Below are 17,411 nucleotides of genomic sequence, written 5' to 3'. Positions count from 1 at the left end.
CGCTAGGAAAAAATGAATAAATAGAAGACTATGAAGCTCCAAACCAAAACTCATCTTAACCAGAGCGAACCAAAGACCCTATAGATCAGTGAGAACTATAATACAAAGATAACGAAAAACAATGAGAAAAAAAAACAAAAGTCTGGGTCAACAAACCAAGGATCATGACATCAAGAGCTGCAGTTTTGGAGATGCCCTGACCCGGTCTTGTAGCCAACACAAGTTCGCCTTTGTCCAACTTGCACTAATCCTTATGCTTTCCCATTTCTCCTGCTTCTAGTATAAAAGGCTCACTTGGCCCCTAATATATCCCACAAACTAGGAGGTGCCACGACGAAGAGATAATCAGTGTTATTCTCAGTGGTCATAATGTTATGCCTGATTAGTGTATGTCTACAGAGTGCATTAAGTAAACCAAAATGTTCCTACTGTTGTGTCACTGTGATGACTGAAAGTCCTAAAGGTTATTTTATCTTACGTCCAAATATTTCTTTGCACCACCCTGAACTTCTCTTTGTTCACTTACCTGACAGGACAAGCCAAACTTGTCCCCAGAGACTCTGTTAATGCCAGGGCTGGAGCCTCTAATGAGTCAGCTTAACAACTGGAACTTTCCCATTTTTAGTCTTGTGGAGAAGACTCACGGCAAGACGGGCTGCATCCTCAGCCAGGTAAATACTTCGTTAGTGAGGAAATGTTGCAACTTTAATGAAAACAAATGATCATTAATTCAATAAACAGGAACTCATATTGTTGTGATTACATTTACAGTAGGGTTATGTAATTAGCAGCTTAACTGGATAAAGATGTTAGCTTGTTAATGCAGGTGGTGGAAAAATGAAATGATTTCTAATATGCATGATTTGATATCCAGGTGATTCACTGTAGTGTGTGTTTTCCTCGTGGTGGTATCTCCCAGGTTTCTTATAGGCTGTTTGAGGACACAGCTCTGTTTGAGACCTTCAGGATTCCTGTGCGAGAGTTCATGAACTACTTCCATGCTTTGGAAAATGGATACAGGGACATCCCTTGTAAGTAGAAGGATCACATATTTAAGAAAAAAACAAAAAAATGATCCATCATTACCTTTTGCTGCCACAAGGTGGATGTGTTGCTCATGAAATAAACTTTTAATAGCGCGTCTATTTTTCCTGCCTTCTGTTTACTGTGCAAATATGTACTGAAAATGTGATGACACGAGCTTGAATTTATAGCGTGACAGATTAGATTATTTGAAGGATCCACAGCTTTTCAAATTTCAGTGATGATTTAGTCCATCTTGAGCAGATCTCTGTACTTTTGGACTAAATGTTGCACAATGGAGGATCAGTTTCCAGCCACCTGATTGTAATATATTGTAAAATAGCTCCTAATCAAATACAAATAGATTTTAGCCTTTCTCTCAAAGCCTCCACAGAGTACATCTAGAGAGAATATTTTTACATGTTTGGGAATACTATGGATAAAGCCTACTTAGAGGCATCAATATCCACCTCATACATATGTGACATTAATCAAACTATATCAGTTTAGTTGTCTATTTGTGACCCAGATTTTAAGCCATTGTTTGAATTGGCAGATTTACTCATAGCACTTCATTCATTATGCGAAAGACTGTGACCCAAAATGTTTGTTCTTTGTGTTCTTATTAAAAGACCTTCCAGTGAAACTTAATTAATCAAATCAATCAATTAATAAATGTTTATTTTATATGGATTTTTATGTTACATCTCCATGTCTTCCATGGAGTGTAACATTATTTTTCTGTAAAAACGAGAGAAGCCGCTTCATCAGCCATGCACTGATGCAGTAGTAATCCATAATATACAGTATACTTATATGTATACCAACTTTACATATTATATCGCCAATATATTTTGAAAGGACACTGCTTGCATTGAGGACCAATGAGGTGACTACCGTGATTGAGAATATTTAAAACTAGTCAAGCTGGGACTTTTCCACTACACTCTTACCACCCACACTGTTGTGAATCAGCACTTCATTTTACTCTCCTCAGATCACAACCGGATCCATGCCACAGACGTGCTGCATGCTGTCTGGTACCTCACCACTCAGCCTGTGCCAGGACTGCCCACCCTGCTGACTGAGAACGGAGTACACACTGGTGCGCTGTCTCCTACGCATACATTAATCTTCCTGATATTTCATGCAAAAAAAATTCATAATTTTAATTCCAGTCTGACAGACTCTAGCAAGCCTGTTTCCACGTTGGTGTAAATCTTAAAGCTTAAGACACTCATAACCGTACCTAGACTGTACAGGACAGATATTCAGTCAGAGGATCAAAGTGCATAGATTGAAAATTAAGCTGACAATTTTGTTATTTATGCATTAATAACTTCTGTCACGAGGGACCAAGCTGAATATTAAGGACATACATTTAGTTGTTCTCATGGGTCCTGAACCAGAGCTAATGCTCACAACTTAACTAGATGTCGTCCTCAATTTTTATTCATGCTTGTTTGCACGTTTTTGAGGGCATCACAAGTGCAGTGTGATAGCAAAATGACCCAGATATTCCCATATTTATTTTTATTGAAAGTAGTTTTTTTTTTTAGTTTTTTTTCTCCTGTTTGGTCAATGGCAAGATACTAAAAGTTAGTGATAATGCTGGCATGTAAGTTGCCTATGGATAAAGCAGGCAACATTTCAGAGGAGCGATCAGAGGTCAGAGTCACTGATAGTTTGCCTGTGTTGTCTCTTTGGATGTAGACTCACAGAACGGCATTACACCTGGTGCCACAGGATTCCTGGTGTCCAAAATGAACCCTGTGCTGCAGGAAGGCTATGGCTGCCTGGCTGGTCTTATCCCTGCCCTGGAGCTCATGGCCCTTTATGTAGCTGCTGCCATGCATGACTATGACCACCCTGGAAGAACCAATGCCTTTCTGGTAGCTACCAGTGCACCACAGGTAAATAAATACAGGAAAATGTTTGTGACCTGGAAGGCTTGAGGGAAGAGCCGTAGTGATGGCTCGATAGTGATGGATAAGACTGACGGATGGGAAAGTTCATTTACTGGGAAGCTAAAACTGGGAATGGAGTAGTGAAAGGTCATCAATAAGGTCGCCCTGAGCGTTGTCCACATCAGGTTGTTATGTGGATACTCATTAACCAAGTGCCTTCAGCAACTATACTGATCTTAGAATACTAACTGACTGATTTATTAGTTATGTGATAGTAATTAATGTTTTAAGGTAGATAAGCTCACAAAACTGAATGTCAGTAAGACGTCTTTTCATTAAGTTTATATTTATGAAATGCTCCAGAGAGATGACAGGCAGCATATTACCAGTATTTGTTTATTATGAGCCGCGTAAACCTTTATAACAGTTCAGATGTAATTATGATGAGATAAGGAGTAATGTAAGCTGTCACGTTAACTGGGCTTTGAGCTAAAATCTACTTGTTTTGTTCATAATTAATATGAATGAAGCCGCTTTATCCTGTTATTAAATGTTGTTACAAATGTTGTTACAAGAGCGCAAATGGTGTGAATATAAATGTTCATAATGCTCAGACATGAGTAACGTTGTTAAAGAGCTTTAAATGAACCAAATACAAACATCAACATACAGCCAAAAGCAGATTAAGTAGTTAGTCTACGCAGTTTACAGTTGAGACTGAGGTAATGCAGATACTGCAGGTTTTAGGCAACATTGTGGTAAAAAAGAAAGCCAGAATTAGCACCAACAAAAAAACAGATTCTTGTCAAAGTTTTGATTCATGTATGAGTTATTTTTATTTTTAGACTTTGGTGTACCAAATCATACCTTAAAAACTAACATGAAATATTAAACATGGTTTAGTAAATGACTCATTACTAAACCGGGAAGATTCATTCATTGACAGATATGAAATATTAATTTAAGTTTCTCCTTCTCCATTTTAGGCTCTTCTTTACAACGATAGGTCAGTCTTGGAAAACCATCACGCAGCTGCAGCTTGGAACCTCTTTATGTCTCGATCTGAGTATAACTTCCTGGTTAACCTTGAACACGTCGAGTTCAAGCGCTTCCGCTTCCTAGTCATTGAAGCTATCCTGGCCACTGACCTCAAAAAGCACTTTGACTTCCTCGCAGAGTTTAATGCCAAGGTAAATCAAATGAGCTACATAAACAGTATAAAACGTGACCATCCATCATTCGTCTGTAATTACAATACTGTTAGTGACTCGACTTGATATTTGAATGCAAACTATGATGTGATATTTAGAATCCCCATTTGTCAGTTCAATTTTCTAAATGTTGCCAATACAAATAAGACGGCAGAATTTAAAGCACAGTTTTAACAAGAAGAGACATTTTGTGAAACTTTGACCTTATCTGACCTTGAAGAAGAGCTCAGAGGTCAAACGTGACACATTGTAAATCCTTATATGGTACTTTCTATATATTGAAAATACACTTTTTGTCAGTTTTCTACCAACAACTTATTAAATTTCACCTTGAAGACCTTTATGGATCTAAGCCAAATTCTAATGGATTGTTAACATCACAATAATCTACACGCCTACAAAGTTTTATTAGAAATCATTCAAAAATTTTGAGCTATCATGTATATGGACAGAAAGAGTGATACACACATGCAAACGCTACCAAAATCATAACCTCCTTAAAAGAGATAAGAAACATTTACTACAGGCTCTTTTCATTTTTTTTTCTGAAAAAGATCTCTTTCTGAAGTAACAGAGAATGTCTTTTTTTTCACATTGTCTTAAATGCAAGGTCTATAAACCTTTCTACAACTAATCTATAAACTCTGTTTTTGTTTTTGACAAAAACATCTTTCTAATTCCTTAGGTAGGGGATGAAGGAGTGTCTTGTATTGATTGGACCAATGAGAATGATCGATTGCTAGTGTGCCAGATGTGCATCAAGCTCGCTGATGTCAACGGGCCACTGAAGTGTAAGGAGCTGCACCTACAATGGACAGAGGGGATCGTCAATGAGTTCTATGAACAAGTATGTTCATGAAAATGTCTCCAATATATTCAGAGCGCAGTTTTGTTAAGTGTTCCCTTAAAAATAACTGCTTTCTAAATGTTCAGCATTTCACATAAAACTAACAAAACACAAAAAACACAAGAAGCATTTCAAAAAGAATTCTACCAAAATATGCTTTTTTTTTAACTCTACACTTGCCCAAATCTTTAAATTTAAACAAAAAAAAAACAACTTAATAAAATCAACCATTTATTACTTATATATCAGTAATGGTTTAACACAATAAAATTCTACCTAAAAGCCAGTGTGATCAGACTGGATATTTTGCTAAAGCCTAACTTGTGTGCCAAAGTACAAGCAATTGCCAGATGCCACAAACCAAATAGTTATACAAAAAAATTTGAAATACAGGAAGTGCTGTGATGCGCAGGAGCGCCTCTAGCAGTGTTTTCAGTGTCATCAGGCTATCATTTGTAAATAAACCAAAGTCCTGTTAGGAGTGTCTGTTGCAGAACGTTTATTAGATCTTTAATGAGAGATATGAGGTCATTTTTCTGTAATAGATTACTAACATCGTTTATGTATGATAAATATCTCAGTATTATTTCAATATTTCAGTCACATGAAAAATTATAAAGCTATGACAAGTTAAAACTATTTTACATTCAGGGTTTTTGGAGTTATTAATTGTAATTCAAGCTAAATTTCTGTACAAAAACAATAATTATTGTGTTTGATATCACTGTTTTCCTGTCAATATAAACCAATATCTTGTGAGAGTTAACCAAAAATGTTCTAAATTGGCTGCCTCGTCTACAGCCTTATCAGTGAAAAACACAATGTGATTTTCAGCGAAGGAATATCCAAACACAGAACATTCACAGAAGTTCAGTCAACATGACAAATAAATCCAGTGGGCAAAAAAGAGTAAAAAGAAAAAATCTAAAAACAGAGGTCAGAGTTCACACAGAAGAAAACAAGGCAAGACAGAAAACACAACAAACACTAAGAATTCCCGGAAACCTTCCAGATTCCTAATTTCTTTCTAAGTACATTCTTCATTCCTTTCCTTGAATCCTCTTTGAATCCTCTTAACGTCTTAGGCCCTTCTGCCAGAGATGTGAGTAGAGGAGGCGAGTAAGAGACACGGGCAGTCAAGGAAACAGGCATTTAACTAAATGAGACATCCTGGCTTTGGAGTCGGATTTTTAAAACGATGTCAAGTAAATATGATGTTTGGCATGGCGGCATCCTAAATTGTTTTGGTACAGACCAACTACTGCTGTGTTTCATTATTTCAGATGTCATTCAAGCATAACAGTGTGCTTCACAACTTTATTATTGAGGCCATCTTTCAAATAAATTGACAGTGTGTCAAGATATCATACCTTTTTCTTTTATCAAACAAATACACAAGTAGTGAACTGAACAGTTCCTAAAATAACTTATTTGTAGATTCCTCTTCCCAACATGGTTTGTATATTTCAGCAGTTTAGCACGGAGGTAACAACACTTCCACACAAAGGATACACCTGTTGATCCTTTGTTACATCTGCTCTGGCAAGCTTCCTGTCTCCTCGATCCTCTGTCCTTCAAGTGCATTTTAGGAACTGAGACAGTCTTGTAATGAGATTAATGTCCAGGTCACAGGCAGGGGGACAGAAAAGACGAGAAATGAGGAAAAGTCTCTTGACTACACAAAGTAGCAAGACAATGAGGCAGAGAATAAAGGAAACTGGGAGAGTGACATTACAGAGGTGACAGGAAATTGGAAAGTAAAGCTAAGAAACGGAAACAATGAACAAAATCTTAAAAAACTTCCAGTATGCATGAAAGGCATTTCATTTCTTGCCCCTAGAACATTTCTCTAAGGTATAAATGTGTAGCCACATGTTCCCTCTGACAATAACTGAATATTGAAAACACTTACCTACTAGCTCATGTATTTATTACAGCCGCTATAGACGGATGCCTGGCAACAAATCCTGCTATAAACTCACAAGACCATAAAGATAACAAGCAAGGATTTTGTAGACAGCATAGCACTAATTTGAAAACTCTTAAGCTTTATGTTTTTTTCTCAGCGGTACCTACAATATAAATTCCTCTCAAATCAGGTCTTTATGTTAGACATACAGGCTGGGACAGAAGCTTGTTATCACAAGGTTGCTTTGACAGCCACCAAACTTAGCATCAGAATGTGAATTATCTATTTAATCCTTTTTAATGACGGGAAAACGCAGAGAAAGGATATCAAACCAGTGTTCAGCAGCGAGAAACCTCTAATCTGAACTTTGCTGATTCCCGAGGAAAGCGACATGCCTCTCATGTCTGCTGCTTAGCATTCTGGTGTTCCTCTGGAAGCTTTGGCTCAGTTGTCTTAAAAAACTTTATGGATTATGTAAGTCCTTTGAGTGACAGCATCCCGGGGGGATGGGGGTTGGGGGTGAGAGACAGGGTGGCGAGAGACAGAGCGTATGCGCGTGCTTTGCTTTCATAGAGGAGAGGCGCATGACCTAAATGTGCCATCCTTTGACAGCACTCATTCACAGTCGCACTGAGGAAGATCACAAGTGGAACAAGGCTCTCTGTGACATCAGAGTCAGCACAGATATAAACGCACACACACACAAACATGCGCGCATTTTCATCATGCACTGCAATGCACCAATTTAATATTCTACACTTTAAAAATACTCACTTAAAACAAAGTTTCTCTGTTTGATTGTGCCGTGTCTATAAATACACACACACACACACACACTTTTCACACACAACCACTAGTGCTGTGCACTGACGCCATCCAGGTTTCTGGTTGCCATAGCAATTGGAGCTCTTGGCCCTCTGTCCTCCCGGTGAATAGCTCTGAAAGCCCTAACATCATATAACAAACATAAAAGCACAGTACAGGACTGTCACGATGTATTAAAATACAATACAAGCTGTGTGGTCGTGGGTAATCCAACACAAACCACACGATAAACAGGGGCAGATATGACTCCACTTTGGTTTGTCTTTATGTGGCCTCCATTTACAGTATACGACTGTTACACAGATAAATACTCAAACAAACATAATTACAGTTTATCTGATGCGTTGTAGGGAGTCGTGCACCCAATCTATACATACACAGCAAAGATAATTAGATTTGTGTCTGTATTTACTGGTGGTGACCATGTGGTTACAAATATAAAGATCGCAGTCACCATTACTCTGGAAAATTTCTGCAGACAGCCTCATTTGGATGACTGATATATACAGATCGGCCATAGTTTGAACTGATGTTTTTCTATTTGTAGTCTTCTTGACCTACTTTCAAGAGACTGTGCCCAGAGGCAGCATATCTGGAAATTTCTGTGCTTGCCACTTGAGTTATACAGAAGACTAGATGCATAGCTGTATTTACCTTTGAGTGATATCGTGTTTAATTTGTATATTGATTTATTTTAATATAGAAATTAGTTTATGCTGTGTAAAAGCCCTTATTCTCTGCCATCTTTAAAAATGTACAGCTCTTGAAGGAGAGAGTGCAAGACACATCATTTATATTTAATAATTCCTGTTATTCTGACATTTTCATATTTGTACTCTGCCAGGGCGATGAAGAATCATCCCTGGGCCTTCCCATCAGCCCATTCATGGACAGGTCTGCTCCACAGTTGGCTAAACTGCAGGAATCATTCATTACTCACATAGTGGGACCACTGTGCTCCTCCTACGACTCAGCTGCTCTTATGCCGGGACGCTGGGTTGATGAATCTGAGGGAGACCAAGAAGGACAAGATACAGAAGAGGAGGACGAGGATATGGCAGATGAGGATGCATCAACAAGTTCTGACACCTCGCGTATGTCAGTCTCTTGATTATTCATGTTGTAGGGAATACCTAACGTATGTCACTGCATCGTTCCTGTGAGTATTCACTGCATGGCAGGACATGTTCCAGGATAGACTTTCTATCATTATTTTTGACTCCATTTATAAGCATTTAATGCAGCTAGTTTCTGCTGCTGTGATAGATGCAAAAAAGACACACAGTTGAGAACATTATTAATTACTACACATATTCCTAATGGGATAAATAGTTATCATTTGCTTTCTTGCAACAACAAGTGCTGCGCAAGTAGCCATAATGGTTGTTTATACAACGTCTGATATGACCCACATGAAACAGACAAACTGTAAAATTATAATGTGGAATGACCCTTTAATGATCGTAGCGTGTGTGTCTGTATGAATCCATCTCCTCTGTAACAGACTGGGCCAATCTGAATGAAACTTTGCACCAACGTTGCCACATGTACAGTGATTATCAGCATCTATAATTTATTATTAGAAATTCCAGTTCTTTTGATTTTCATATATATGATGCGCATTTCATCATCCCCCTGCAAGTGCAATGTTAGTTTCTCTTTTTACAGTAGTTACACGTGTCACGCTCCCTTTATTCCTGTAAGTAAAAATAAAAAACAAACAAACAAGGAAACCACAGGTCTCTTAAATTTTGCTTTTAGCACAAAAATAATATCTGTGTGTATATATATGTTAATTATCTCGCTGTAAAGGTGCAGACTCACTGTTTTCCTGTTTCATGCCTTTCTCGTAACGCATGTGTAAAATGAATATCAGTCCTATCTTGTAGCTCTCTGCAAGAGAGCAAATGAGCATGTTTCCCAAAAATCTTTTTCAATCCCAGAATCTTCTCTAACTGTTGGTTTTCTGTCTGACAGAGCGGCAAGAAGCCAAAAAGGTGAGCAGGAGGAAAGTGTTTTGCCAGATCACACAGCATCTTTTGGAAAACCATGAAATGTGGAAAAGAGTGCTTGCTGCAGAACCCCAGGAGGAGGCTCAGGAAGAGAATCCAAACTGCATTGGCAACCCCACCGATCCAATAACAGCCATTCACGAGGAAGAGGAGGAGCAGACAAGCAAAGAGGAGTCGACTGATGGCCTTAATGAAAGGGAAGAGGTGCCAGCTATAGAGGAAGAGGAGATCCTTCCACAGTCAGACACTTCAGGAGAAAAAGAGGAAGAACCTGAGTGAAATGATGAACTCTGACCTCCTCTTAAACCAGGAATCTGAACGTTGTCCAAAACGTTTTTGGGTTTTTTTGTTTTTCTTTCCTAACTAAACTCTTTATATGGTAGCCAGCACATCACTTTGACACAACACTGTAGAGGATGTTTTGGGTAAAATGTGCCTAACAAAAACAGGGTTGAGGACAGGGATAAACTCGTACCCAGTGCATCTGACAAGGGGAGAGATGTGAGACGAGCAAGAAGATGAAGCGACAAAGGAGGGAAAATAGAGAAAAACTCAGAGTGAATAATCAAGATGGAGTGCATTTGTTTGTTTTGCTGTTTGTTTTAGTTTGGATTTGGCACCCAGACTGCTCATCTTGCACTATGGGCCAGCCACGCTGATTCACATCTTCACTCCACCAGTGAGTAATACACTGTCACCCCGCTCCCCCCCCTCCCACACACACACACTCCTCTCTTTAGTTCCCATGCTATCAGCACACTTTGGAGCCACGCAGCTGCTCGAGGATGTGCACCGGGCCCCTTCTCTGTGAACACAATGGGATGAAAGCCAGCGAAAAAGCCGTGTCCACTGAGCCTCTGCCACGTGAATTTCAGGAGGAGATTGAAAAAAAGAGCCAGTGGTCATGCATTGTGTACACACACTTCACTCAGACACACACAGTGCTGTAGCAGAAACACACTCCATGCTCAGAACAGATCGGAAGTTTAACAAAGAACTCTGTTGCACCAAAAGCTTTATTCTCATTCAAGGAAAAACATACAAAACAATGTTTTGTTCTTGTCAAACAATGTTAGTCAGCAATCATTTCTCCCTTTCTTTTGTTATAATCAGTTCAGCGCACCTACACGTTTCCAGTCTGCATAACTCAGGAAGGCAGAAACCCTTAGAGATCGAGAAACAAAAAAAGGACCTCTAGTGTTCTTGTCCTTTTAATTGTCACTGCTTCTGCCTTTTTTGTCACTTCAGTGCGTCCCCAGCAGAGTGTGGTTCTCTTTGTGCAACACATAATGCACATTAATATTAATCACACTACAGCTAACCCTCAAGAAAGAAACCAGTCGGTAATATAAGGTGTTTTCTTATTGCAGGCACATATAATCTGTGCCCACATTTATGCGACCTCTCAACTTCTTGGATCAATCTTTAAGGGATTTGTTGAAGAGAAGAAATTCTGTTTCTCTCCAGTGTAACTTATAGGCTGGTATGTAGGCCAAATGTTTCAGAAAATGCAGTAATCCGCCATAGTGGACTAGGCCAGAGCTGAGTCACAGCTCCAAATTACCCAAGAAGATTTACGTTAATAAGACATTTCAACACTGTGAGGCTTATTGCCATGCAGGAGGTGCTGTGTGCCCACAAAAAAACTATACATGGAAGCGTAGGACCGAGTCCACACGCATAGGGGTATTCTTTCAAACAGGGGTTTTCCTTTGTTGTTCTAAGTAAATAAATCTAAAAAAAAACCACCCTTAAAATGTTTCTGTCCACATGAATGCAAAAGCAGTTAACGAGCCAAAAGTCAGTGATGTACATCTACAGTTGCTTAAAATTGCCTCATGTAAACAAAAGATATGATAGCGTGAACTTTGGCCTCTCGAGCCCAAAAACCTTTAGAAAGAGTTTAGGAATATCTGCACCATGAAGGCTATCTGTGTTTTGGAGTGACTTTTAATGAAACATAGAAAAAGCTGTTAAAATAACTTTAAAGAACTAGTTGTTTCACTTCCATAAAAAGCCAAAGAAAGTTATAGTGGAAACAGTAAGCCCCTTACAGTTCTGAATCCAGCTTAATAAATAACCACGTGTACACAAATATATGATATTTACTATCAATTTATTGAATGATGTAGTTTACCTACTCTTTTTTAAGAGACTATTTCTCTTCACTCTTTTATTAATGTCACTGTTTGCGCTTGTCTTTGATGTCCTCGGACATTCATATTTGCTGTAATGGAAGAAAATGTGTGAAAAAAAGAAGAAGAATAGCCTCGGTAATGAGGCTTATTAATGGAAGAATCCTTTCAGCTGGACTTGGAGCTGCTCATGAGAGGTCAGAGGGGTCTCAGATCTTTGTCACAGTTCAGCTGATTCTTTCTGGTGTAAGTCTTTGAAGATGAGCCAGTTCGGTTGGATTCAAAATCATGTGATGATCCACTTCTCCAATTCTCCAAACCGTATTACAGGGATATGCAGTGTAGTGTATTTGATCTGACGTCAGAAAAGCAACAGGGGCTCTTTGTGGATTCAGATCTCAAGAATTTAGGTTACTTAGTTTCTTCATGCAGTGAGCTGTAATGGACAGTTGTTTTTCTTTTATCATATTTGCAAAATAAAAAAAGGATGCATTCATTTTGACAAGACTTTTTTTGGGAACCTGCCTGACACTTGAGGTAGGATCAAGGTAGAGATATCGAAGAGGCAGTACAGCATTGTTGACCTGTAGCAATGGATTTTCTGCTTCTGTGGTCAATCTCTGTAGCAGTTTGACAGATTTTATTATTTTATAACGCAACAATTTCAAATCCCTCAAAGAGTGTAAACAATTTGAAGCCACAGACGTCACAAGTGACAGGCGATACGCTAGCTTTGGCTTGGCAATTCTACTTGTACCTGAAGTGATTAGACAGGGATTAGAGGAGAGCATTAACAGGGCGGAAACATTTACAATGAAAACAGCAGCGCTGGAATTAAACCTAAAAAGAAAAACAAAATACAAAAACTGTGACAGAAATATAAAAAGCAGCATTACACTTTTCAGTAAGTGTACACTTTATGCGGTTAGATGTTAAACACTGGATCTCAGTCACTAAGAAATCCATCAAACAGGCTTGTTTGCTTATTTTTACTGGCTGAACTTGTCCTATTGTAACCCAATTTCTTAACTCAATTAGAGTTTTGCTAATACTCTGGTAATACTGTGTAAATCTGCAGCTGTATCCATTGCACTGTTATCAAAATGTCCATTGTGCAAAGGAGGGCTAAACAGTGCAGCATAATTCCCTTTACTGCTTATACCCTGTACTTACAAAGGAGTGCAGTACCACAGCTTCTTTTTAATACTATGAAAAAAAAGGCCTGCGCTAACTAAATCCTGGGCTTTTTGTTCATGTTTCAGTTCAAGTTGAAAGCCCTTTGGTGTTTAAAGTCTTTTTTATTTACAGTTGCTATCACTCAAACTCAAAGAGGGAAAAACTTAATTAGGTTTTGATTAATAAATTATATGTAGCAAAAACACAAATCAAAGCAGAATTACCTTCAGCATTGATGTCAATCACACAAAAATCCCTGACTAAAAATCTTTAAAAAAAAATCTTGACAATTAAAAGAAAAAGGAAGAAAAAGTAAAGGCAAATCGATATGTGATTTGTTTGGTGGCAAAAACTGCAGCACAAGACATATTTGCATATTTGTAGCATGTGCGGCAATCCGCTCTTGGCTTTACGTGTCACTTCCTGGACCAGTCGTCTTCCACTAGCCTTTCTTTGCATTGGCTTGTTCTGATAGGTTCGCTTATAGCAGGTAAAAATGACCTGTACACACCAGCTGATACACAACAGAGCAACACAACTGTAGATCAAGACATTATTTAGGTTTGCAAGCTTTTAAACTTGAGTTTTAAAAAAACATTAACCCACCTCACTGCAAGAAGCTGCAAGCCTCCTGTCGTACACGTGAATGAGCATGAGCGCCATGCGCTGTAAATACCTGATGCACTATAGAGTATATCAGTACCTCACGTATAATCTAATGTGAACTCTACTACATTGGATATTTCATGTTTCACACCTGTATGGTCCCATTCTCCACCTGTGTTTGGGGGTTTTGTAGACTGTTTCAGATCTCTTTACTTTGTTTTCACTTATCAGAAATTTGAAACTTAACAGATCAGTCAAAAGAGAAATTTACCCTTTGGACACTTCAAAGAGACTTAAGTCAAAGCTGTGATATCGTTTCAAGTTGTTATTTAATTTATTTTCATATTCATTTCAATAATCCAAGAATGCTGCAGCGTGTTGCTGTGTAACATTTTAGGGATTTAACTAGAAGGGAATGATGAACCGGTCAAGGTTTCAAGGGTCACGTGTTTTAGCTTCTCACTACAAATCATATTCTTTAATCGTTGCTAACCATATTTCAATAAGGACAGATCACTTGGAAGAACTGAACATAATTTATTGAGATAGAGGAGTTAAGTGTGACTCCGATGAGCCATCATGGCAGAATGGAATCCCAGCAGTGACAGGATTTAGGACAGGACCCACCGGCGTCTAGATGCTGGTGGTGGCAGTGAAGACTGAGGCTTGAATAGAGCTCTGACTGAGGTGTCTGAGGTGGAGATGGGAAGGAGGTGGTATGCAGGAAAGACAGTCTGAAAGGGAGAATGACGGAGAGCACAGATTTAAACCATTCTAAGTGCAGGCTGATTGGCTCAAAGAAGGCAGGCGAGAAGATGATTGGACTAGTGTAATGATGTCAGGATTGAGATTGACAGCGTGGGAAAGGGGTAGACATGTAAACAGAAAAGCACCCGAACACCCAGGAAAAGCAGGCAGATGGGTAAATACAGATCTTCCTTATTGAACTAACGTAAGCTTCATTTAAATGTACGCTTTACAGTTTTAGATTTAAGTATTTTCCTGCATTTCAAGGCAGCCGTTGGTTTTGGTTTCTTATCTGCACAATAATTAAAGAAAAAAAAATCTGTTAGCACATGCTGGAAATTTGCTCGAGGTTGACAACGCATTCAAGTGAGAAAAACTGTTATTTTTGCTAATGTTTTAATATTGTTGAATCCATCATGCAATTTAAATCGAGCTTTGCATTATGTCAAGAAAACTTAATGAAGACCTAATGTTAACTGAGATGTAATAGATAACTTTTAAAAAAAAGTTTTGCATAACTAACAGGAAACCAAAGAAAGCCTGTTTTGTGAAACACGGCTGCATTGTGTAATTTAAAGTATACACTATAGCTGATTTGGAGTAAATAGGCCGATACATGGAAAGCTAGCGACATGGTTAGCTGAAGAAGCTGAGTAAAAAATTCTTTACTAACACAAAAAATGTCACACCTGTCAGCTTTTTGTTCTTTGTCATCACAGCGGCACTGGTCAGTGATTTGTACCAGGCAATCACATGGCAGTCATAACTCTTATTTTCTCTTAATTGAAAAAACAAAACAAAACAATATTAGAAATATTAGTTATAAAAAAAGAGACAAACAAACAAGAAAACTGCAGGGTCACAAACTACCCAGTTATTTCACTTTATAAGAGCCAGCATGAGCCAGTTTCCTTTAAATGTCGAGGGGGAGAATGCCAAACACTGGATGAGCTTGTGCAAACCAAAGAAACTTTTTGAACGTTGCGTTTTTTTGTGATTTGCACAGAAACAAGCCCCAAAAGGAGCATGTTTTTGGTCAGTGTTATTCCAATACTGGTGAGGGTATCTGAATATGCATATATATATTTTGTTCTGTGAAGATAAAAATGAATTCAAGAATTATTGGTATCCATCTGGCATCACCACCGCTCACGGTGACGTGCACGTTAACTGCCTGTTATTCTTTCACTGCCATGTCAACAGGCACCAGTAGCAATGTAACCGGCCTACTGTTCTGTTCTTAGACTGAAGCTCTTGTACTTGTTTTTTTCTTTTCTTATTTGAACCAAAAAAACCTTTTCTTTTTGTATTGTTTGTTGTTTTGGCCAATTTCAAAGGGGAACATGCTCCTGTGCCATTTTCACATATATGTATGTAGACATTGTTTGAATGCTATATTCGTTAGTTTTCCTCTTTTGTCAGAAAGGAAACCAAAAGTCTTTTTTTCACAACTTTAAGCACGATAAAGGAGACTGGTATGTTTTTATCTACTATAGCAGGCACTTCACAGATTCAATTCTTTCCTTCTCTTTAGTATCTTGCACTTAACACATGTAGCAATACCAACAGGATGAAGAAAATGTGTGATTCACCAGTATTTAAGTGAAATTTGACATTTTATTTCAAGATATTGTTTGACTTTGTATAAAAAATATATACTGTACAGATTCAAAAGTATATTATGACAAAAAAACTTTTAGAAAAAATATTTATTTTTACTGTTTTGGAATTTAGACACAATACTGTAGCTCCTCTATTGCCAGACTTACTGGAAGTGCCTCTTGATAATGTATTACAAAATAACTATACAGTATATTGGGATTATTAGAACCTGTCACTAGCAGAGCAGTGTTGTTGTTGTAATGTGAATATTGTTGAATAATAAGATTTATAAATGCTTCACGTGTGTGTCTTTCTTTGGTCATTTCTCCAAAAACTCACAGGACTCGCTCTTTAAAGAAATACACAGATATGTTACATTTTGGTAATGTGTTTTCTGCATGACAGAAATTTGAATTTATAATTACACTTTAGAATGTACAGTCACCGGCCACTTTATTAAGAATACATGTTCAACTGCTTGTGAGTGCAAAGATCTAATCAACCAATCATATGACAGAAACTCAGTGCATTAAGGCATGCAGACATCGTCAAGACAACTTCCTGATGTTCAAATCGAGCATCAAAATGGGGAAGAAATGTTATTGATCTGAATTTGAATGTGACATGGTTATTGGTGCCAGACAGGCTCTTCTGATTGTTTCAGAAACTGCTGATCTGCTGGGATTTATCCAGTGAGCGGCAGTCCTCTGGGTCAAAATGTCTTGCTGAAGTCAGAGGTCAGACGAAAATAGCCAGAAAAGTTGGAGCTGACAGGAAGGCAACAATAATTCCGATAACCACTTGCTTCAACCAAGGTGTGCAGAAGAGCATCTGTGAATGCACAGCACACTGAACCTTGAAGCAGATAGGCTACAGCAGCAGAAGACCACACCGAATGCCATTCCTGTCAGCTAAGAACAGGAAACTGAGGCTACAACTTGTACAGACCTATGAAGAAATTGGACAACAGATGAGTGGGAAAATGATGCCTGAGTCTCACTTTCTGCTGAAATATTTGAATGACAGAGTCAGAATTTGCATAAACTACATGAACAGCTGCCTTGTATCGATGGTTCAAGCTAGTGTTGGTGCAATAGTGTAGAGAATGTTTTCTTGGCACACTTTGGGCTCCTTAGTACCAACTGAGCATTGTTAGTGCCAGAGTCTACCTGTGTATTGCTGCTGACCACGTCCATCCCTTTATGACTACCCATCTTCTGATGGATGCTTCCAGCAGTATAACATATCATGTCATAAAGCTCAAATCATTTCAAACTGGTCTCTTGAACATGACAACGAGTTCATTGTATTGAAATGTCCTCCACGCTCACCAGATTTCAATCCAATAGAGCACCTGTGGGATATGGTGGAACAAAGGATTCACATCATGGATGTGCAGCCAACAAGTTTG

At 38.4% G+C, this 17,411-nt stretch overlaps 1 protein-coding gene across 2 annotated transcripts in view; it reads left to right on the top strand.

Moving 5' to 3' along the window:
- Window positions 1-16,289, top strand: part of LOC134641743 (cGMP-inhibited 3',5'-cyclic phosphodiesterase 3A-like) — a 60,815-nt gene extending 44,526 nt beyond the window's left edge. For both annotated transcript variants that reach the window (XM_063494277.1, XM_063494278.1), the window contains exons 8-15: window positions 534-671; window positions 920-1,031; window positions 2,021-2,128; window positions 2,737-2,936; window positions 3,917-4,120; window positions 4,827-4,988; window positions 8,567-8,816; window positions 9,700-16,289. In XM_063494277.1, coding sequence (XP_063350347.1) covers window positions 534-671; window positions 920-1,031; window positions 2,021-2,128; window positions 2,737-2,936; window positions 3,917-4,120; window positions 4,827-4,988; window positions 8,567-8,816; window positions 9,700-10,013 — 1,488 coding nt within the window. In that variant the 3' untranslated portion in view covers window positions 10,014-16,289. The remainder of the gene's footprint in view (window positions 1-533; window positions 672-919; window positions 1,032-2,020; window positions 2,129-2,736; window positions 2,937-3,916; window positions 4,121-4,826; window positions 4,989-8,566; window positions 8,817-9,699) is intronic.
- Window positions 16,290-17,411: the final 1,122 nt, after the last annotated feature.

Source organism: Pelmatolapia mariae, linkage group LG14, assembly GCF_036321145.2.
Source record: "Pelmatolapia mariae isolate MD_Pm_ZW linkage group LG14, Pm_UMD_F_2, whole genome shotgun sequence".
NCBI classification, from domain to species: Eukaryota; Metazoa; Chordata; class Actinopteri; order Cichliformes; family Cichlidae; genus Pelmatolapia; species Pelmatolapia mariae.
This window is presented reverse-complemented; position numbering and strand designations above follow the sequence as displayed.